Source organism: Acaromyces ingoldii (genome assembly GCF_003144295.1).
Source record: "Acaromyces ingoldii strain MCA 4198 unplaced genomic scaffold FA10scaffold_1, whole genome shotgun sequence".
Lineage (NCBI taxonomy): Eukaryota > Fungi > Basidiomycota > Exobasidiomycetes > Exobasidiales > Cryptobasidiaceae > Acaromyces > Acaromyces ingoldii.
In genome coordinates, this window is record NW_020290247.1 from 623,326 (window position 1) to 641,916 (window position 18,591).

An 18,591-nucleotide genomic window follows, 5' to 3' on the forward strand; every position below is an offset into this window, starting at 1 on the left:
TGCGGCGGGTAGCGACTGTAAGGGTCCGCATGTCTCTGCGGTGGTGGGCCTCCGGCGTTCGAAGGTGGGTAAGCGCCGTACTGACGTCCTCCGTACGAACCGCCGTATGCCCCTCCCCCTCCTCCTGACCCATACCCCTGCTCGTCCCATCTGTGATGGACCGCCGGTCCCTGGTGAGAACGATGCGCCATGGGTCCGTTGCCCATCCTCATCGCGCCCGAGTCATAGTGGCCACCATAGGCCGTGGCAGCGCCGCCTCGTGCGCCGCCTCGCGGAGGTCCACCCCTGCCTCTGGAGCCGCCACGATTGCTCGGTCCACCTCTACGCGTCCATTCCTTGTCTTCCTCATTAAGCACTCGCTTTGGCAGCTTGACGCCCTTGAGCAGCACGCTTCTGTGCGGCGTCTTCTGCGCCGGAAACTCGTACAGCACCGACAGGCTTCGATCGTTGGTGATGTCAGCCAGTTCGGCATCCTCAGGCTGCTGCTTGAAAGGAGTGTTGAAGGTACTGCCTGGCACGCAGTCGGGGTCTGCCCGAACAATGCCCGTGATACCACCGCTGAGCGCTGCGTTGAGGGGCATGCGCACCGCCTCTTCATCGTCGGACTTTGAGGCTCCCTTGCGCTTAACGTACAGCACGCACAACTCGTTGTAGAGTTGATTGTCTTCGCTGACGAACAAGGTATGATCGCCAAACGAGTTTCGCCTCACCTCGTCCTCGGTCAGCTGATCGTACTTGGACTCGATCGCCTGCAGCAGCCGCTTTTCATCGATAAAGGGGAGCAGAGCGACACCCTGCCAAGCCATCTTCTTGCCGTTCATATCGATCGAGAAAGTCTCCGGGTAGAAGTCGATGATCTCCGAGTCACTTTCCGTCATGAGCGGGTGCAAGACTGGCGGGATACTGGCTCGACTGGCAGCTGGAAGCACACCCATAAGCTGGTCGAACGGACGGAAAGGCTTGCCTTGATCGAATGTGATGTCAAGCGTCGCAAGATCGGTAAAGTCTGCAGCGAAGGGCGAGAAGTGGTAAGGGTAGTACCAAGTCCAGCTGGGGCATCCTTGATAGTAGTAGGCCAACACCCATGATAGGCCCTCCATGTAGGCCTTGACGACGCCTCGTCGAAACTTGGTGTCGCTCAATTCGACACCAAATTTCTGCTGGTAGTAGCGCTCCCGGTAGCCAGGCTCCCACAGCTTGACCGTGTCTTCGTAATCGACTGTCCCATCAGGGTTGACTTTGCGCTCGATATTCGTCGCCTCAACTGGATCCACTGTCTCGTTACCCTCGTCGTCTTCCTCCTCGGGTGCCTCTTCCTCTCCTACAACCGTACCTTCGTCTTCTCCATCCACGTCGTCGATGGTACGTTTCTTGCCACCTTTTGCGCTCTCCATTGAGGCGTCTCCGTTTGCCTCAAATTCCTCTTCTTTACCGTCGACGACATACAACCCGTCAGGCGTCTTTGTGGGGGGCTCGGTATTCATTGTTTCCTGCTCATCCGTCTCCTTGGTGGTCTCCACATCTCCATTTTGCACTTTTGGCTTTGGACCGATGTCATCCTCTCCTGCGTCCTTGGAAGAGCCGTCGTCGGTCTTCTTTGCGCTTGCTGAAGCAGCTGTCACCTTGGATGCCTCTTCATCCGCCTCGACCTTGGCGCGCTTCGCGCCCTTGCCGTTGGACAACGCCGACCTGGCCGCGTTCCCCTTGAGCTCAGCTTTGAGCTTCTCGGCTGCGCTGAGATTGGCCATCCGGATCGCCTTTTGGTTGCTAATAATGTCCTCACTCCGGCCACTCTCGAGCGCTGCGATGGCCTGTCGCTTGAGCTCTTCTTGCTCGTTGCCGTTGGCCTTCGGAGGCGCACGGCCCGAAGAATAGTCAGACTCGCCATGCTTGAAGCCAGAGCTCCTCCGTTGCCGCTCTTCATCCTCGAGCTTCCTCCGCTTGGCATTGGCCTCCTGTCGTTCTTCCTGCTCTTTTCTTCGCCTAAAGATGTCGTCTTCCTGCCCGGCGATGCCCTCGAGGATCAGCTGGGCATTTTTCAATTCCACCTTTCCGTGCTTGGTAAGGTAGCCGCCCATCCTCGGAAGTTCAGCCTTCCAGATCTTCAGGAGTGTGTCGATCGCCCCTTCTCGGATCTCGAGACTGGGCAGATGAGGCAGAAAGTCGTTTCCAACAAAGAAGATGAGGAAGACCCAATCGTCGATGGCCCTCTCGAGGTCAAAGGCAAAGGGCAAGTTGGGCACTTGCAGCTCCACCTCGAGATATTCTCGCAGCGCCACGACGTCGAGGAAGATGAATGGCTTCTTTTCTGGCTTTTTGGCGCCCACCTCATCGTGCTCGCCAGACTTAGCCTTTGGCTCGCCGATGCAATTTGCAGCAATGTGACCCTCTTGGCCGCACCGGTGACAACCCCTCGTAGATTTCTGGTCTTGCGCAAAGACGTCCTCACGAAGCACTTTGAAGTAGGGTTCGTGGGTGGCGAGCGAAAGCATGATTAGGTCGGCATCCAGGCCATAGATGACGTGCTTTGTGTTGGGGTCATGCTCTGGGTGTGATCTCTGGCGCCGGATGTGGTCCATGATCTTGTGCTCTCCCTCTCCTGGCACACTGGCATCGGAGATAATGACCTGAAGATTTCTCCATCCGGCATCCTGATTGAGCTTCTGTGCTACCCAATACCTGAGCGAGGCCGCCAAAAGATCCATGAAGGGCGTGCCGGGCGTGATCGCATTAGAGTCCCACGCCTTCTTGTTCTCCTTTGCCTCATCGGTCACAGGTAGACCCGAGGCCTTCCACTCCGCCAGTGCCTTTTCGCGCTCCTCCTGCTTCTCCTTGGCCTCCTGAGCCGAGCGAAATCTGCGCGACCGCTGCTGATTCATCTTTGCGCGCGGCGCAACGCCATCGATGGCCATCATCAGCAGCCGCCTCGGCCGGACCATGTTGACGACACGCTCAGTGTACAGAAAGACCTCCTTCATCATCTCCTCTTCTGTCTCGGGAGGCGGCTGTTTTTCGAGAATTTTCGCTCGTTCAGCTTCACCTGTGCATGTCACGAATGCGAACGGGGGTCAAGAGCTCACCTTTCCTTCAGGATGCGTACACGGATGTACAATGCCGTTCATATCTAAATATAAACAGTCGAATTCTTCCCCATTCGGGTTGGGCCCCGACATGTCGATGGGCAGCTCCTCATCTTCGGCGCCATCCTTGCCAGGCACTGTTCTTGGCTCCTCCTCTTGCACCTGTCCGACAATCTTAGGATACTTCTTCGAAAGCCACCGGAAGAGTGCTGGGACACCCATGTCGTCTTTCCGCTTCCTCGAGCAGCGTCTCTTTTGGGAGTCGGCAAATGTTCGATCAAGGATGCAGACTCAGCCGCCAGGAGGGAAAGCGAGCTGGAGGGCAAAGAGCAGAGGAGCTGAGCAGGTTGGTGGAAGGGGTGAAGCTCAATGTGTTCTGCATCTGGGGAGCATTGGCCAATTTTCTGCATCCTACATCTGACATCTTACGTAAGCCGGGCGCCCTTGGCTTCCTAAGCCGCACCATTATTTTTTTTTGGCTCAATCTTCCTTCCCTGCGCGTCATCAATGCACGCAACAATGGCTTCGCTCTTTCGTCCGGCCCTCTCATCGGCACGACTTCAGGCTGAGCGTCTCTGCGTATTAGAGGGACCATCGTCGATGAGGCTCGCGCTGCGGCCAGCTCAGTCGGCGAGAATAGCAGCGCCCTTCGTCCGGCGGACATATGCAACATCATCGTCAGATCCAACACCTACCCCACCACCAGGTCCACCAGGCGGAAGTTCGCGCGAGGAAAAGGCCAAGGACCGCGAAGCGATCGGCGTGAGTCCGGAGTGCATTTTAAGTACCCCTCTCTTTTCCCGAACGTTGATCAGCTGACAAAGCTCCCATGTTGTGTTGGCAGCCTTTCAACTCGCGCGCCGCCCTCCTCTTTGTCGTCACGGGCATCGGCCTCTTTGCCTATTTCAGCCGCGAAAAAGCCGCCGTGCAAGCACGAAAACGGGCCGAGTCAGACCAGGCCCGTGTTGGTCGGCCCAAGATTGGGGGCGAGTTTGAGCTGCTGATGCCCACACCCGTCCGACCGGGCGATGAGGCAGCGGCGCAGCAGCAAAAGGTGGAGGCGCGGAGAGTCACGGACGAGGATCTCAAGGGGAGCTTCAGCCTCGTCTACTTTGGCTTTACCAACTGTGAGTGCCTGCTAAAAATACCATCTGAGCGCAGAAAGAGAGGAGGGCAGACACTGATGGGGAGCACGATTGGTCCACCCAGGCCCGGACATCTGCCCAGAGGAGCTCGACAAGATGGCGCACATTGTCGAAAACGTCGACGACAAGCACGGCCCCGTCATCAACCCCGTCTTTATCACCTGTGATCCTGCACGCGACACGCTCCTGGCGACGTCCATCTACGTCTCTGAGTTCCACCCCAGGCTCATTGGCCTCACGGGCCCGTACGAGGCCATCAAGGCGGCATGCAAGGCCTACCGCGTCTACTTTAGCACCCCGCCGGGCGCCGACCCAAGCGGCGACTACCTCGTGGACCACTCCATCTTCTTCTACCTCATGGACCCCGACGGAAAATTTGTCGACGCCTTTGGACGGAGCATGGGCCCCGACGAGGCCACACAAAAGGTCCTCGGCTTCGTCGACCAGTGGAAGAAGGCCGGCAACGAGATCGAACGGGCAGACGCAAAGGAGCGTATCCTCAGAGATGCAAGCAGAAAAGTCGATGTGTAGCTAGCAGCATCTATCATTACCACTACTCTTTACTAATTAAGGCCATTACTTCCATGGTAAAAAAAGAAAAGGACAAAGCATTTGCTCTCCAATCTGCGACGGAGGATTGCAGGACATTACTGTCGCTCTCTTACGACTTTTTCACCGTGGTGATGCGGCCCTCGCAGATGTCGAGGGCCTCCTTGAGCTGCCTTCGGGCTGTCTCTACATCGTCGTAGTCCAAGGCACTCGTTGCCCACTTTGCCAGCTTCTGCACCCTGCCCGTCAGTGCTGGGTTGAGCGAGGTTGGCATGTCGGCCTCGGCCAGAGCCGGCTGCTGCGGAGGCGCAGTCGGGACGGCGGCGGCGGCGTGCTGGACTGGAATTGGCTGGAACGGCGGCGGCTGTGGCGAGGTGGGGAGAAACGTCGACGGTGGGGCAGAGGGCTGGGGAAGATGGAGGTGCTGGGCGAGCGTGGGCGGCGTCAGGGGTGTCGTGCTACCGCTGCCGCCCGGCGGCAAGGGGAGCGCGTCGCCCCTCCTTGTCGAGGCCGTTCTTGACAGCGTGACCGTCGAAGACGGCGGCGGCGGTGTCGGCAGCGGACGCGCGCCCGGGCTCGTCGTTGCTTGGCCAGGCACCGGCTGGCTCGGATGCAGAAAGGCGCTGCCGGGCGGGTGCTCGAGCGACGAGTTGCCAAAAGGCAGCTGCATGTTCCCGCCCCTCGTGGGACTCGATGGCGCAGACGCCTCGCTGCCAGTCTGAGACGAGGAGCCGACGACGCTGCCGTTGCGACTGAGCTGACCCCGCCAGGGCATGGAGAAGTTTGGGCTGCTGGCGGCCGCAGGCTGGGTGGGCGGCAAGGCCAGTGACGATGACGAGGAGGCAGGCAGGCCTTCAATACCCTCACTGCCACCGAGACCAAGACCGAGGGCGCGGGTGTCAAAGCTGAGGCGCGACTCGGCCCTCCTGCTGCGCTGCGCTCGCGGCGTAACGGGGTCAGATGCACCGACATCCGGCTCTTCCACGTCGGGTGAAAGCGCGTGTACTTCGCCCGCGCCCGGCTCTTGCACGTCCCCCGTGAGCTTCGCCATCTCCCTCGCCACGTAGTCGTCCTCCTTTTCGGCGTGGTGAGCGTCCAGGCCGGCCAGCTTGGCAGCCGCAGCGTCGAGCTCGGAGGCTTGCTGAGAAGACTGCTGCTCGCCTGCCCCCTCTCCATCTTCCTCGGCACCACCGATCGGTCCTGCAGTGGGCTTTCTCCCCTCGCGAAGTGCCTTTGCAATGTCGGCGGCCTTCCACTTTGCGTACTTGAGCTTCTCTTCCATCTGTTGCTCGCAGTCAAAGAAAGGTCGAGTCAGTTGCTTCCTGTACTTGATCAAAGAGCGGATATGTCACCAGCTCACCTCGGTATCGAGCTTGCCAAAGTTGGTCAGAACCTCGATGAAGTTTGCCGCGACGAGGAAGCGCCTCGCCGTCGCCTTGGACGCCTTGCCCCTTCTGTCCTCGTCGTCTGCACCCCCAAAGACCTTGAGCGCGACATTTTCGACGTATGCCTTGGCCACGATGTCGTCCCCATTGACGACGTCGTTTCCCGCCAGGCTCTTCTTCTGCGCCTCGAGCGTGTCCATGAGAGTGATGAGAAACACCTTCGAGTCGGGCGCGAGCGAGTTGAGGAGGGGGATGCCGAGCTGCGCAGCGTGGTAATTGCACCAGTACGAAAGGGCCGGGTCTGCGGTCCGCGTCTCATGCGCGCGCTGGAGGAACGGTGCGAGTGGCTTCAGATCCGTCGGCGGTGCCTTGAAGGCCTCGCCTCCCTTGCCAGACGCCGAGGCCATCTTCTCGTCGGCGCGCTCGGAGAATGCCTTGCTATATGCGCTGGTTGACGATGATGGTCTTGTCCAGCACACTTTAAACTTTCGGCCGTGCGCGGGCGCGGGCGCGCTGCACCCTTTGGAAGCAGACTTGCGATTTCAAAAAGCGGCGCTTGGCCAACAAGTGCTTTGACCACCCGCCAGTCGACGCGAACGCGAAGCCTGACGACATCATGAGCGCTCCAGCGCAAGGGCAACAGCAGGTCAGCACCCCTTCGTCGATCGGTGGCGGCCTGAAGGTATCGAGCAACTCGCCCGTCGTGCTCGATGTGCAGCGTGAAGGCACCGTTGGCGTCAATGTTAGCCTGTGAGTGTGTCCGTGTGTGGCACGAATGCGATGATCCGGTGCTGAGCTAGCTGCCCCACCTCTTTGCATCGCAGCCACCCGCTCCCCATTCTCAACGTCTCAGAGCACCTCACAAGGACAGCGATGCAGGCAAAGTCGACAGATGTAGAAGGTGAGAATGAGACCGCGAGGCACCCTGACCGGGAAGTGTGCTCTGACCCTTCTCTCAAGTATACGGGGCGTTGCTGGGAACCCAGTCCGGTCGGAATATCGATATCCATACGACTTTTGAAATCATAGTCAAGGCTCCCAATGGCACCAGCACACGTAGAGAGGTAGACCACGACTTTCTGACGGCAAGACAGGCTCAGTGTAAGTGGTGCCAGTCTTGCGTCGTGGTCATTCTGCTGACTCTGTCTCAGTCAAGCAAGTGTTCCCCACCTTTGACTTTCTTGGCTGGTACTCTACCGGCACCATACCCACACCGGCCGACCTCGAGATTCACAGCCAGGTGAGGCCATGTCTGGTCATTGGGCGCACACTCACATTGCTAACCACCTCCTGACAGCTGTCTGATTACAACGAGTCGCCCCTCTTTCTCCAGCTGTCGCCCTCTGATCAGAAGCTGAGCCAGGCAAGAGCAGCCGGCGAGCTACCCATTGCCATTTATGAGACCTTTGTCGAGATGCCGACAAAGGAAGCGAGCTCGGAGGGAAAGGTGTCGACCGAGACCGGCCCCGCCACCTTCTTCTTGCCAGCCAACTATCACGTAGAGACGGGCGAGGCCGAGAGGATCGCCGTCGATCACACGAGCAAGCCGCCCGAGGGAGGAGAGGACGGTGAGAGCGGCGGTGAGTTTCATGTTTTATAATTCGCGAGGGAGAAACGGAAGCTGAGATTGCCGACGGCATTCAGTCACGGCCAACCTCACGACGCAGTACAACGCCATTAAGATGCTCTCGGACCGCATCAATCTCATCACGGCCTACCTTCAAGGTGTACAGTCTGGCAGTCTGAGAAAAGATCCCGAGTCGCTCCGTCAGATTTCGAGCCTCGTCGCCAGCCTCCCTGCCAGCAACGAGCTGCCCGAATTCCACAGCGAGTTCTTGACCGAATACAACGACGTACTCTTGACAAACTATCTGGCCAACATGACCAATGGTCTCAACTCGCTCAATGAGGTGATTAGTCTCCTAGTTTGAAATCTGAAGCAAGAGCTGACATTAGAGCGAAACCCCTTCTCCAGCTGGTCGACAAGTTCGACACTGCTCAGACGGGGGCAGACGAGTCACTAGGTCGCCCAAGAGGTGGGCCCGGTAGGAACACTCGCTCAGGTCGAATGCAGCACTACTAGAAAACTCCACGATGTACTACTACTGCCCTCTTCTGCGGGACCATCAACACCCAATCAGCATATTGGACCACTCAAATAGCTGTTGCAGAAATAGCTAGACTACAATATCAGGAAGGCTCCCAGTCCAGCTGCAAGAGCACTAAGGCCGAGGCCAATGGGGGAAGTAGTCGCCGCTGGAGATGCACCATTTGTCTTCTGACGATACAGGGAGCCACCAGGAGCGATGAGGTCGGCGTTGGTAAAGGGCCCGGTGCCCGCTGCAAAGGCAGCGCTGAAGGCTGACTGCATCTGCTCCTGGGGCGGAAGCCCACCTCCTGCCGTCGTCGTTGCTGCCGCTGGCGTCGCAGATGACGCCGCGGTGGCAGTCGAAGAGGATGCTGGTGTGCTTGATGACGTCGTCGTGGCGTTGCCTGCGCTCACGAGCCGGCCCTCGCCCCATGGAACAGCCGGGTCTCCACCGTCGGGCTGATTCGCATTGGGCGGAGGCACCGTGGCTCCGCTCGGGTCGGTTATGGCGAACCTCGTCGTCCACTTGGAGTCTTGGTCTCCGTCGTGGTTGTACTGGAGAAAGTAGATGGCTGACGTTGGTTCCACCTGCGGACAGGTGTAGTTGTACGAGGTGACTGCCGTGTTGGTGCCGTCGAGACCCGTGGCGACGGTGGCAAGCATGGTCATGTTGAGGTTGCTCCCCGTCATGAGGGAGATGGACATGTTCTTCCAGGTGGCTGCTCCGCTCGTGTCGGGCGTCCAGGAGGCGGTGCAGGTTGCACCCTCGGAGAAGACGTCCGTAGGGGAGCCCAGAGGCGTGAAGCCTGCAGGGCTGCCTGCGCCGCTTGGCGATGGCGAGGGAGCGGCAGCAGCAGAGCTACTGCCATCTCCACCTCCGAAGAAGCCGAACAGCGGTGCGGCCGAGACGGTTCGGACGATAGATGAACAGAAAAGAATGGAGAACAAAGCGACGAAGCAGACTGGTGGCTGCATGTTGGTCGAGACGAAAGGCGCCAGGCCCCGTTTGGTTCAAAAGAGCGTGCAAAGACGAAGGATTGTAGAGGCCAGCACGATCAACGTGCTGCCTTTGGAGAGAGAGTGAGGAGCGATCAAAAGGAAGGTGATGGTGGCAAGCGTGATGGTGGCGAAGAGGTTGCATCTCAGGAACACACATCTGTTTGGTAGATGCATCGACTAACATGTCGCAACAATCGCGACATGTCAGGACGCCCACTTTCAGTCGGCTTCTTTTGATTTCTTGGCTTTTTTGAACTCGGGCAAGCACCAGCGCCTCGGCATCGGCCACGCTCGACGACGAGCTGTTTAGTCATATAGCTCAGACCCAATCCATGATCGTGAAGGGAGAGGAGTGCCGTCACGGTGATGGTGCTGTGTGAGCTCTGGGGCATGAGCAATTCCTCGGCCGAGCTACTCAGCTTTCGTTTTTAGGTGGAGACTTACGAACGTGTGTTGATCTTCTCACAAACTCAATCTGCAACAATGTCGTCGTCGGCGCCGTCCTCGAGCGCTGCTCGGGCAGGAACAGGAGGGCAAGGAGGAGCGGGAGAAGGAGGCACAGACTGGAAGTGGCAGGTTGGCAAAGCACTGCTATTTTACATGGGTACGCAGGCCATCGTCGGTCCCAACGGCCTTGTAGCCTGGTACAGAGGAACATCGCAGGTGCAGAATCAGCAGTCGCCGGCCTCTGCCAGCGTTCCGCCCTCGCCGGGGGCACCAGGTACACAGGAAAAGCTCGCTGGCTTCAACCAGCAGCAGCCCGTCATCGGACGCGTACCGCCGCAGATGACGACGCATGCGCTCTTTGAGCACCTCTTGCCCTTGGACGTTTACGTCTTTGTGAGCTCGAGCGAGGCGGCTTCGCACGACGACGTTTCGACCCAATTCTCGTCTTTGGTGCCTCACGGAAAGGGCGCTTGGTCCACTCCGCACCCAGATTATGCTGAGCTGCTCGAAGATCCAACGAGGGAAGCAGTGACGGGAGCCAAGGTCGTCCAAGGTCCACAGGGCCTGCCCGCGATCAAGTGGAGCAACATCACTCTCAACGACGCAAGCCTCAAGAGGACGGCCGAGCTCATGGTGAAGCTTCCAGAAGACGTCAAGACGAGCAATGCGAGCGTGTGGGCGGACATCGTCGTAGTGCCCATGGGCAAGCCCTTGGGAGACCGCAAGTCGCTGAGAATGCGAAAGAGTGCGTTTGCCTTCCTGTTGTCTTCCTTTGCCACATGTTGACCCGTCGTTCGTCCATCAGTGCTCACACGACTCTTTCCTGAGCGCAAGGAGAGAGAGGAGCGCAACTTGTTCTCGAAGTCGTCGAACCAAACTGCTTCGAGCAAATCGGCCGGACCCTCATCCGTGCTCCCGTTCCTCGACAAAGAGCCTGCTCCCCTGATCACGCATTGGCACAACAACCTCACACTTGCTTTCGTCGCGCAGGACCAAGGAAGCGGATATCCCATCGGCAAGCTGCCACCTCCCGTCCTTCAGTGGGTCCACGTCCTCGAGACGCCTGACGACGAAATCGTCACGGCAGACAACGCCGACATCGCCCTCAATTACCCCGTCGTCTTCCCAAACGACTTCTGGCACCTTAGGGAGCATATGTACCCAATCAACTCGACACTCGATTCGGTTCCGCTCTACATCAACCTCTACACGACAAGCTTCTTCAAGTTTCAGTTGCTGTCTGCCCTCGGTGACTCGTTTGAGAAGCAGCCATCGATGGCTTCCGGCGAGCTCGATATCCTGAAGCGCACTCTTCTCGAGACGAATCCGTGGTACTTGGGCATCACGGTCGCTGTCAGCATCTTGCACAGCATCTTTGAGTTCCTCGCTTTCAGCTCCGACGTCAGTCACTGGCGCAACAAAGAAAACGTGAGTCGTCCACTTTGACTTTTTGCTGGATCTCGAGCTTATCACCTTCTGCTTAGATGACGGGCGTGTCCCTCGGAACGATCCTGACAAACGTCATCGTCCAGCTCATCATTCTCCTCTACTTGATCGACCAGTCGCAAGAGACGTCATACATGATCTTGGCGTCCCAGGGCATCGGCATCGTCATCGAGGCATGGAAGCTCACGAAGGCTGTTACTGTCAGCGTCGTACCACGCACCGCCGGCACGGGTCTAAAGGCGCTGAGCTGGCTGCCCTACCGCATCAACATCGAAGACAAGCACAAGCTATCGGAGGAGGAAAAGAAGACGCAGGAATATGATCGCCTCGCTTTCAAGATTGTGGCGTGTATCGCAGCTCCTCTACTCGGCGGCTACACCATCTACTCGGCCGTGTACCAAAGCCACAAGGGCTGGTGGTCATTCATCATTGGAACACTGTGTTCATTCGTCTACGCATTCGGCTTTGTATCGTTGATTCCGGTGAGCACCATTTCCTCAGTGACCGTTGATGCAGTTAAAATCTGACGTGAGCTCCCTCCCTACATAGCAACTCATCGTCAACTACAAGCTCAAATCCACGGCGGGCATGAATCCAAAGACGTTCGTTTACAAGATTCTTGGAACTTTCGTCGACGACCTCTTTGCATTTGCCATCAAAATGCCAATCCTTCATGTGAGTCTTGTGTCTTTGTTCTTTCGTCTCGGAAGATTGACAAAAGTAAAATTCCTTTCCAGCGCCTGGCCTGTTTCCGAGACGATGTTGTCTTCCTCGTTTTCTGTGAGTAGCGCTTGCCCCCTTCAACGCTCATTCCTACTGACACATGCCTTGGTGCCTCAGTGTACCAAAGGTGGATCTACGGTGTGGACAACACTCGAGCCAACGAATTCGGACAGGTCGTCGAACGCAAAGACAAGTCAAGTGGGGAAGAGAAGGAGAAAAAGGATCAGTAGATTAGTAGCTAGAAATGCTTTTGCACAGTCAGGAATTGATTTGGTCCATGGAACACTTGACGGTTCATTCACCTCGAAATCGGAGAGTGGTAGAAGGCCATGACCGGATCAGGCGAATGATGCCACGTGACTTTCCCTCGGCTAGTGAAAAATTCTGCTTGCGCTCGTGGCAGACCTCGTTGCCATCACCTTCCAACCACGTTGCCAGAGCCGCGATCACAGCCAGAGACGCTTCATTGTCTTAGGAACGCTTCAGAAGAGGTGAGGATGACTTTGTTGCCCAAAGGATTGCAGTGGGGCATTGGACAGGGCCTTGGGGGAATGGATGGATTTCCCAGCTGCCGGATTCTGACCTTTTGCCTTTCTTTGCAACAGCTCGTGTCGCATTTCTCGCCGCCACGCGATCCCAGAGCTCACGCGGCAAGTGACGTCCAACCTTGAGAGACCAACACTTGACGGTCAACGCACGCTTGCAGTCGTGTTCATAGGTAACAACTTGCCTAACGCTGAGGTCCTACCCTTCTTGCCGACTAGCACGACGTGTATTGGTATTGCACAAAGCATCCGCGACACCTATAGCCGTGCTTTTCCCCCTTCTTCGCACCCATCCGCGCTCGTCGAAACCGCTCGTATTCTTCGCGAAGATACCTAGGTAGGTGATATTCGGTACTGGCAATCGCGCACGTACCGAAGGCCATTCTGACCGCGTTTTAGGCAACCATCAGAACCGGAAGAATCATCGACCATCAGCCATGTCATCCACAGCAAACGGAGGTGCGCCGGCAGAGGAGCACGTGAAGAGCGAGCAGCAGCAGCACGACGAGGCAGCAGCAGCAGCTGCTGCCGCGGCCGTCGCTGCTGCCGCTGCCGCCGCGCCAGGTGGAGAGGGCGACATTCCTAGAGAGGAGGGTGAGTGAAAACAAAGCCATCCTCGTTCGGATCCATCAAGGCGCTCAGTAGCTAATGCGTCCCGACGCGTCTCGGTGATTTAGCAGACGGAGAAGGAAGGGACGCTCAACACCAGGAAGATCAAGGACAGCAGCCGCAAGAACAGCAGCCACAGGACCAGTCGCAAGACGCCTCGTCGACCAACTTCTTCGACGAACATCAAAATTACCAGTACTTTCCTCAATCGTCGGGCGCCGGCGGGAACAGTTTCTCGGCGCCTTTTCAAGCCCATCCGCATCCTCAACACCCTCATTTGGGCGTGGAGGCTCTCGGACACGCTGCTGCCGCGAGCGAGCACGCTGGTCGCGTCCCTGTGCCCAGTGTGAGCGCGCCAGAGGGCGATGGGGGCAACGTCTCGAGCTACACGAACGATGGCGACGCGTCGATGGAGCTTGGCACCTCGTTTGCGGACACGACAGGCGCGTCTTCGATGGACAGCCCCACGGGCAATCGATCGTCGTCGGGAAAGGCAAGAAGCTCATTGGCGCCGCCCGACGGGGCCAAGAAGGAGACGCCATACAGCCGAAGCCCCGAGCTCAGGGTCAGCCACAAGCTGGCCGAGCGCAAGAGGAGGAAGGAGATGAAGGACCTCTTTGATGACCTTCGCGATCAACTCCCCAGCGTCGAGCGGAGCCCGAAGACGAGCAAGTGGGAGATCCTTACCAAAGGTGCGTTTCTTTCAGCAGACTCGTCTGGGTGGCTTTATTCTGACGCGTGTGCCCAAACAGCCATCGAGGTGATCGCGAAGCTCAAGCAAGATGCAGAGGCGATGAAGAGCGAGCTTGCCGCGCTCCGCGGCGAAGCGCCCATGCCTGACGACGGCCAGCAAGGCGTGGATGCCAACATGGAGAACACGGCTGACTCGTACAAACAGTACGAGGAGCAACAAGCGGCTTCACAGCAGCAGATCGAAGCGGCTGCCGCTGCGGCTGCCGCTGCGAACCAATTCGCACAAGCGCAAGGCCAGTATGACGGGCAAGAGCAGCAGGAGCATGACGGACAGCATGGTCCGCCTCCCCCAGCACCCGCGTCTGAGGACCACCACGAGCACCAGCACCATGAGCATCAGGAGCACGAGCAAGGCCACGAAACCAACGGTGCCGAGCATCACCAACAACACGATGACCAGCAAGGTACCAACGAGGAAGTTTTGCGAGACTGGAGCAGCATCACAAATGCTGCGGCCACGGCAGCTGCTGCCAGTGCTGCAGCTCAATGATGGCGATGATGACCTGGTCTTCTCGGTCTTCCGTCCTCCTCTTTTCCTTCCTCTCCTCCGTTCCCTCTGATCTTCCTCCGTGTCACCGTTAGCTCGATTCGTGTTATTACCTCTACTGTACTGTGTCTCGTTGCTCTCCTTTTTCACTCTTCTCTTCTCGTCCTCTTGCGGTAGACATTCTATCGCTAGACTTCTCTCTTCTCTTCTCCAGTGTAGAATGGATCTGTCTTCTTTCCCAGACGACATCTGCACTCCAGGCTCTAGTTTTCTCTCTCTGGTCGCATTACGTTCAAAGACTACCGATAAGACGAGAGCGGTGATTACGATTAAGTAGTGTCTGGTTTCTAGGCTTTCGCGGCCTGTCTATTCATTTCTTGCTCGAAGACGTTGATTGCCCCTCCTTGTCCGTCTCTGCCTCTTCCAGCGCAGCCTTCTTGCTCTCGTGGTCGCCTCCTGCCTTATGCTCCTCCTGCTGTGCTCCGGCCCCGGATGACGGCGATGGGTCTGTGTTGAGTGGTGAAAGTACGGGCGTTGCCATCAGCTCTTCTGCTTCTCTAACTCTACAATGCGATGAAGGGGAAAAGGAAGGTGCACGGGAAGTGCGGAGACTCGTGTCTATCAAGATCATCGCCTGTTCCCGCCACCGCCCGTGAACCAGTTCCAGGCTTTGCCGACGAAGCCCTGCCTCTCGCCTCCTGCCTCGCCTCCTGCTGCCTCGCCCTCTGCCTCGCTCCCTGCCTCGCTCTTTCTCGAAGATGAAGCGTGCTCCTCTCCACCCTGGGACGAACTCGCTCCCTTGCTCTCGCTTGCCTCGTCCTTCCTTGGCGCCGGCGAGGACGAGGACGGAGACGGTGACGGCGACGAGGGGGGAGGAGGCTGGAAAGAGGCAGAGGAAGAGGGAGCAGACCACCTCTTTTCCTCCTGGACCCCATACCTTCTTCCTCTCAAACCACCCTGAAACCCACCAGAAGAAGACGGCTTTGGCTCTTCGGCCGCCTTACTGCTCGCCTTGGGCGCCTCTTGCTCCGAAGACGGCGGCGGCGGTGGCGGTGATTGTTGCTGAGGCGGGGGAGATGTCTTTCGCCCTTCGACCTCGTCAACGTATTGTTGAAGAATTTCCTTTTGCCGTTTTGTCAGGGACCTTGAGGGCGAAAGTGAGTGCCATCAGTTTCAGGGCGTGTTCAGTAGAGGATTCTCCGCAGCAGAGAGATACTCACCTGGGTATCGTGACTTCGAACTGGACCAAGAGGTCTCCCTTGTCGCCCTTTCGCAGCAAGCTCGTCACACCCCGCCCTCGCAAAAGCATTTCATCGCCCACCTGAGTGCCTGCGGGGACTCTGACGTCGACGTCTCCATCAAGCGTAGGGACACGAACCTTGCCACCCAGGATTGCCGTGTGGAAGGGGACCGTCGCAGGGTAGTAGAGGTTGGTGCCTTGCCTACGCCAGGTCTTGCTGGGTCGCACGCCTATCCGCACATACAGAGACCCGGGCGGTCCAGAGCCTTGCAAGGGAACATCGCCGGCTCCGTCCATCCGGATCTTGGCGCCATCGTCGACGCCTGGCGGGATCTTGACCTCGACAGTCTTTCGTGATCGCACTCGACCGACACCCTCGCATGTCCCGCACTCGTCTCCCGGCGCAACAGACTGACCCGCTCCGCCACAGGCTGGACAGGTGCTGGCCATTTGGAAGCCGTTCTGGATCACAAAAGTCCTAGTACCGGTACCATTGCACACACCACAGGTGCGCTTCTTTGCCCCTTGCTTCATTCCGTTGCCCGTGCACGTCGAGCACCGTTCGACGGGGGCAATCGTCACGCTACGCGTGGTGCCACGGCAGGCCTCCTCGAAGGAGATGGTGACGCTTGTGTCCAGGTCTTCGCCCCTTGTTTCGCCAGCAAATCCTGCCTGGCCACCTCTTGATCGTCCCCCGCCACCAAACGCCCCAAAGAGACCTTCAAAGATGTCTTGTGCGTTTCCGCCCCCACCACCGAAGCTCTGGAAGCCGCCAAATCCCCCGCCGAAACCTCCGAAGGGCGAGCCACCGCCAGCGCCGCCGCCAAATGGATCAAAACCGGGAGATCCATCGGTCGTGCCGTACTGATCGAAAGCTGCCTTCTTCTTGTCATCGGAGAGAATGTCGTACGCCGATTGGATTTCCACAAAGCGCTCCTTTGCTCCCTTTTCCTTCGACGTGTCTGGGTGGAACTTCTTGGCGAGATCGTAGTAGGCGCTCTTGATCTCCTTGCTGGAAGCATCTCTTTTGACTCCAAGCGTGGCATAAGGGTCCTTGGCGCCGCTCGCCTCGACCCTTGAGGACGAGGAGAAGAGCCTCCTTTGATGGCCCGGGGCACCGAGAGAGGCTCTCGCCGAGGACGCACCTAGCGGTCGATGAGAGAATGTCGCAGGCGAACTCGTACTTCTGCAAAGCTTGGATGAACTCAGAGGTCGCCTAGCGATCGGTGATTCGGCAGGTGTCCGACTCCCACTTGCGTCGCCGACGGCATCGTTGGTGGCGATCTGTCGCGAGGAATGGAAGCGGTGTCCGGGTGTTGATGAAGCGGCAAGCGCTCCCGTCGCCGCCGCAGCCCCAACAACAGGCGAAAGGGCAGACGACGCCGCGACTGCCCTAGCCAAGACCATAACGAGCACTCTCTATAGGACGGAAATCACTGCGTGAAGTCCGATCATGCGTCAAGGGTGAGGATGGTATCTCGAAAATCGGTTTCACGACCTGTCTGATCACGTCGACGCTGCTGTCTGCTCTCGCTGTGTAGGAAAGTCGCTTCTCGCGGCGTGGATGAGCTGCTACGAGTAATGCTGTCTGAAGAACGAGCGAGAAGGAACGAGAAGAGGGGGGACGAATCACACTGTCGCTAATGGTCCTCCATCTTCTCGAAGCTCTCACGACAGGAAAAAAAAATCATGAAATCACGTGTCGGGGCGCGCCGCCGATTCCCTCCCTCCTCCACGCAACCCGGTCGGCCCGGCTCCGGTCGCCATGCTTTCGGCCGCCGAGTGCGCCTCGTATCTCAAGCCTTCCCTGGCACGCTCGTTTCGCCGTAACTCAAGCGAGACTGTGTCGAAGAGAAAAGCCGACATACTGGCATACCAGATTTCATCGCTCGTCCTTGGTTACAGGACAGCCTGTCTCGTCGACTGTTTCGGCGGTGACAAGGACGAATTCTCCTGCCTGAGGAGTGTACTTCATGGCTTTGCCAACGGATATGATAGCATTTTCCCAGGGTCTATTCCTGATGAGGTGCTTGTTGATGGCCTCAAGTCTCTTTTCTTTGTCTGTCATGCTCCCACAGGCCAGATCTTCATCGTGGACAGGCGCAGATTTTTGCGGAGAATGGACAGGGCGATGGAAGAGACAGAGTACTTCGTCAAGGTAAATAAAGGCTCACCTCCATCAGTTCAAGTGAGTGAACTTAAGCCAGACGGATCAGGTCCGCAATTGACAGGTGTGAAATACAGTCGGAGAGGCCAGCCTATCTCTCGGCACTGCTCGAAGCCATCCGTGACAATTGCAAGCCCAAAGCGTTAACGACGGCCCCCGGAAGCAGACCCACGCAGGATGTCCTTCTTGACAGTGGGCCGCCCTCTGGAAGTGTTGCGAACGGTGAAATCGATGTTGACGAGCTGAGCCGCCATGCAACAGAAGGAATCGCACTCGCTGGCTGGCTACTCGACTATGAAGTGATCTATTACTACGAACAATCCCAACCCAATCAACATCAAACCTACAGCTGCTCGGTCGACGATGGATTCGCGCTTGACCTCGGCTCTTTTTGGCCGGAGGCGCTGGTCAATAACTTGGAAGGCGTGCCTCTTCTTCTCGTTCAAGTGGATCTTGTCGGTCTCGATGGGTTGAAGCGACGCAATCTCTACGCCTTCACCATCCCTCAACAATGTGTGTTGGAAATCTTTGGCTCGGAGAAGGAAGTCATCGAAAATGTGAAGCTGTCTGTCGAGCGAAGGCTTCAAGGTCGTGACCGATTCGACATCGTCGCGTCAGTCACAACACAAGATCGGGTCGCACTGTAATATACTGTATCATGTTTGCTTCATTGTCACACCCACTGCCTAAGTCTGGTAATCAAGCCCTACTCATCATCTTGACAAGAGGCGAGACTGCACTACTTTGCATGAGGACTGAAGCTACGAGGACGAAAGCGTCCTCTCAACATCCCGAGCAAACTTAGACAACTGAGATGGTCGCTATGTCTGATGTCTCGTTCTCGCGCGTCATCTCGTTAGGCACCCGTGAAAGTTGCAGCGGTACCTCTGAGAGACGGGCAGTCCTCACATCTGAGCTCTAGTCAGT

General features: G+C 57.7%; 8 protein-coding genes across 8 annotated transcripts; 5 read left to right on the top strand and 3 right to left on the bottom strand.

The window, feature by feature from the left end:
- The first annotated feature begins 3,608 nt into the window (after nt 1–3,608).
- Nucleotides 3,609–4,835, top strand: FA10DRAFT_263590 (putative SCO1-involved in stabilization of Cox1p and Cox2p). The gene is made up of 3 exons (XM_025520278.1): nt 3,609–3,842; nt 3,925–4,207; nt 4,290–4,835. Exons 1-3 carry the CDS (start codon nt 3,681–3,683, stop codon nt 4,754–4,756), a joined length of 912 nt encoding a protein of 303 aa, XP_025380040.1. The 5' UTR covers nt 3,609–3,680; the 3' UTR covers nt 4,757–4,835.
- A 1,374-nt stretch (nt 4,836–6,209) lies between these two features.
- Nucleotides 6,210–6,521, bottom strand: FA10DRAFT_219409 (DUF605-domain-containing protein; the record flags this gene model as incomplete). Its single annotated transcript, XM_025518530.1, has 1 exon — nt 6,210–6,521. A coding segment is annotated over one exon (312 nt), but the record flags the coding sequence as incomplete, so codon positions are not given.
- A 204-nt stretch (nt 6,522–6,725) lies between these two features.
- On the top strand, nt 6,726–8,384 carry FA10DRAFT_263591 (Mov34-domain-containing protein). Its single transcript, XM_025520279.1, has 7 exons — nt 6,726–6,909; nt 6,984–7,060; nt 7,120–7,260; nt 7,311–7,399; nt 7,457–7,739; nt 7,804–8,069; nt 8,135–8,384. The coding sequence occupies exons 1-7, from the start codon at nt 6,776–6,778 to the stop codon at nt 8,240–8,242; spliced, it is 1,098 nt and encodes a 365-aa protein (XP_025380042.1). The 5' UTR covers nt 6,726–6,775; the 3' UTR covers nt 8,243–8,384.
- On the bottom strand, nt 8,215–9,608 carry FA10DRAFT_263592 (hypothetical protein). The gene has a single exon (XM_025520280.1). The coding sequence runs from the start codon at nt 9,221–9,223 to the stop codon at nt 8,342–8,344; it is 882 nt and encodes a 293-aa protein (XP_025380043.1). The 5' UTR covers nt 9,224–9,608; the 3' UTR covers nt 8,215–8,341.
- FA10DRAFT_263593 (cleft lip and palate transmembrane 1) lies at nt 9,549–12,197 on the top strand. The gene is made up of 7 exons (XM_025520281.1): nt 9,549–10,439; nt 10,500–11,122; nt 11,179–11,622; nt 11,690–11,815; nt 11,878–11,920; nt 11,981–12,109; nt 12,174–12,197. The coding sequence occupies exons 1-6, from the start codon at nt 9,731–9,733 to the stop codon at nt 12,091–12,093; spliced, it is 2,058 nt and encodes a 685-aa protein (XP_025380044.1). The 5' UTR covers nt 9,549–9,730; the 3' UTR covers nt 12,094–12,109; nt 12,174–12,197.
- Nucleotides 12,198–12,612: 415 nt separating this feature from the next.
- Nucleotides 12,613–14,339, top strand: FA10DRAFT_8041 (hypothetical protein). The gene is made up of 4 exons (XM_025525717.1): nt 12,613–12,745; nt 12,819–13,002; nt 13,086–13,689; nt 13,806–14,339. Exons 2-4 carry the CDS (start codon nt 12,846–12,848, stop codon nt 13,855–13,857), a joined length of 813 nt encoding a protein of 270 aa, XP_025380045.1. The 5' UTR covers nt 12,613–12,745; nt 12,819–12,845; the 3' UTR covers nt 13,858–14,339.
- Nucleotides 14,340–14,458: 119 nt separating this feature from the next.
- Nucleotides 14,459–17,144, bottom strand: FA10DRAFT_263594 (hypothetical protein). Its single transcript, XM_025520282.1, has 2 exons — nt 15,478–17,144; nt 14,459–15,401 (listed from the first exon to the last, which is right to left on the bottom strand). The coding sequence occupies exons 1-2, from the start codon at nt 16,902–16,904 to the stop codon at nt 14,885–14,887; spliced, it is 1,944 nt and encodes a 647-aa protein (XP_025380046.1). The 5' UTR covers nt 16,905–17,144; the 3' UTR covers nt 14,459–14,884.
- Nucleotides 17,145–17,262: 118 nt separating this feature from the next.
- Nucleotides 17,263–18,311, top strand: FA10DRAFT_276844 (hypothetical protein; the record flags this gene model as incomplete). The annotated part of the gene is made up of 2 exons (XM_025523341.1): nt 17,263–17,655; nt 17,742–18,311. 2 exons carry the CDS (start codon nt 17,263–17,265, stop codon nt 18,309–18,311), a joined length of 963 nt encoding a protein of 320 aa, XP_025380047.1.
- Nucleotides 18,312–18,591: the final 280 nt, after the last annotated feature.

Bases quoted from the DNA above. Each gene is read 5' to 3' on its own strand.
- FA10DRAFT_8041 (XM_025525717.1), top strand. From the start codon at position 12,846: ATGTCATCCACAGCAAACGGAGGTGCGCCGGCAGAGGAGCACGTGAAG. The intron at 13,003-13,085 runs GTGAGTGAAAAC...TCGGTGATTTAG, and splicing joins CGACATTCCTAGAGAGGAGG to CAGACGGAGAAGGAAGGGAC. The intron at 13,690-13,805 runs GTGGGAGATCCT...AGCAAGATGCAG, and splicing joins CGGAGCCCGAAGACGAGCAA to AGGCGATGAAGAGCGAGCTT.
- FA10DRAFT_263593 (XM_025520281.1), top strand. From the start codon at position 9,731: ATGTCGTCGTCGGCGCCGTCCTCGAGCGCTGCTCGGGCAGGAACAGGA. The intron at 11,623-11,689 runs GTGAGCACCATT...CTCCCTACATAG, and splicing joins GCTTTGTATCGTTGATTCCG to CAACTCATCGTCAACTACAA. The intron at 11,816-11,877 runs GTGAGTCTTGTG...ATTCCTTTCCAG, and splicing joins TCAAAATGCCAATCCTTCAT to CGCCTGGCCTGTTTCCGAGA.
- FA10DRAFT_263594 (XM_025520282.1), bottom strand. From the start codon at position 16,904: ATGGTCTTGGCTAGGGCAGTCGCGGCGTCGTCTGCCCTTTCGCCTGTT. The intron at 15,402-15,477 runs GTGAGTATCTCT...TTCGCCCTCAAG, and splicing joins TTCGAAGTCACGATACCCAG to GTCCCTGACAAAACGGCAAA.
- FA10DRAFT_263590 (XM_025520278.1), top strand. From the start codon at position 3,681: ATGAGGCTCGCGCTGCGGCCAGCTCAGTCGGCGAGAATAGCAGCGCCC. The intron at 3,843-3,924 runs GTGAGTCCGGAG...TTGTGTTGGCAG, and splicing joins AGGACCGCGAAGCGATCGGC to CCTTTCAACTCGCGCGCCGC. The intron at 4,208-4,289 runs GTGAGTGCCTGC...TGGTCCACCCAG, and splicing joins CTACTTTGGCTTTACCAACT to GCCCGGACATCTGCCCAGAG.
- FA10DRAFT_263592 (XM_025520280.1), bottom strand. From the start codon at position 9,223: ATGCAGCCACCAGTCTGCTTCGTCGCTTTGTTCTCCATTCTTTTCTGT.
- FA10DRAFT_263591 (XM_025520279.1), top strand. From the start codon at position 6,776: ATGAGCGCTCCAGCGCAAGGGCAACAGCAGGTCAGCACCCCTTCGTCG. The intron at 7,061-7,119 runs GTGAGAATGAGA...CCTTCTCTCAAG, and splicing joins AAAGTCGACAGATGTAGAAG to TATACGGGGCGTTGCTGGGA. The intron at 8,070-8,134 runs GTGATTAGTCTC...CCCCTTCTCCAG, and splicing joins GTCTCAACTCGCTCAATGAG to CTGGTCGACAAGTTCGACAC.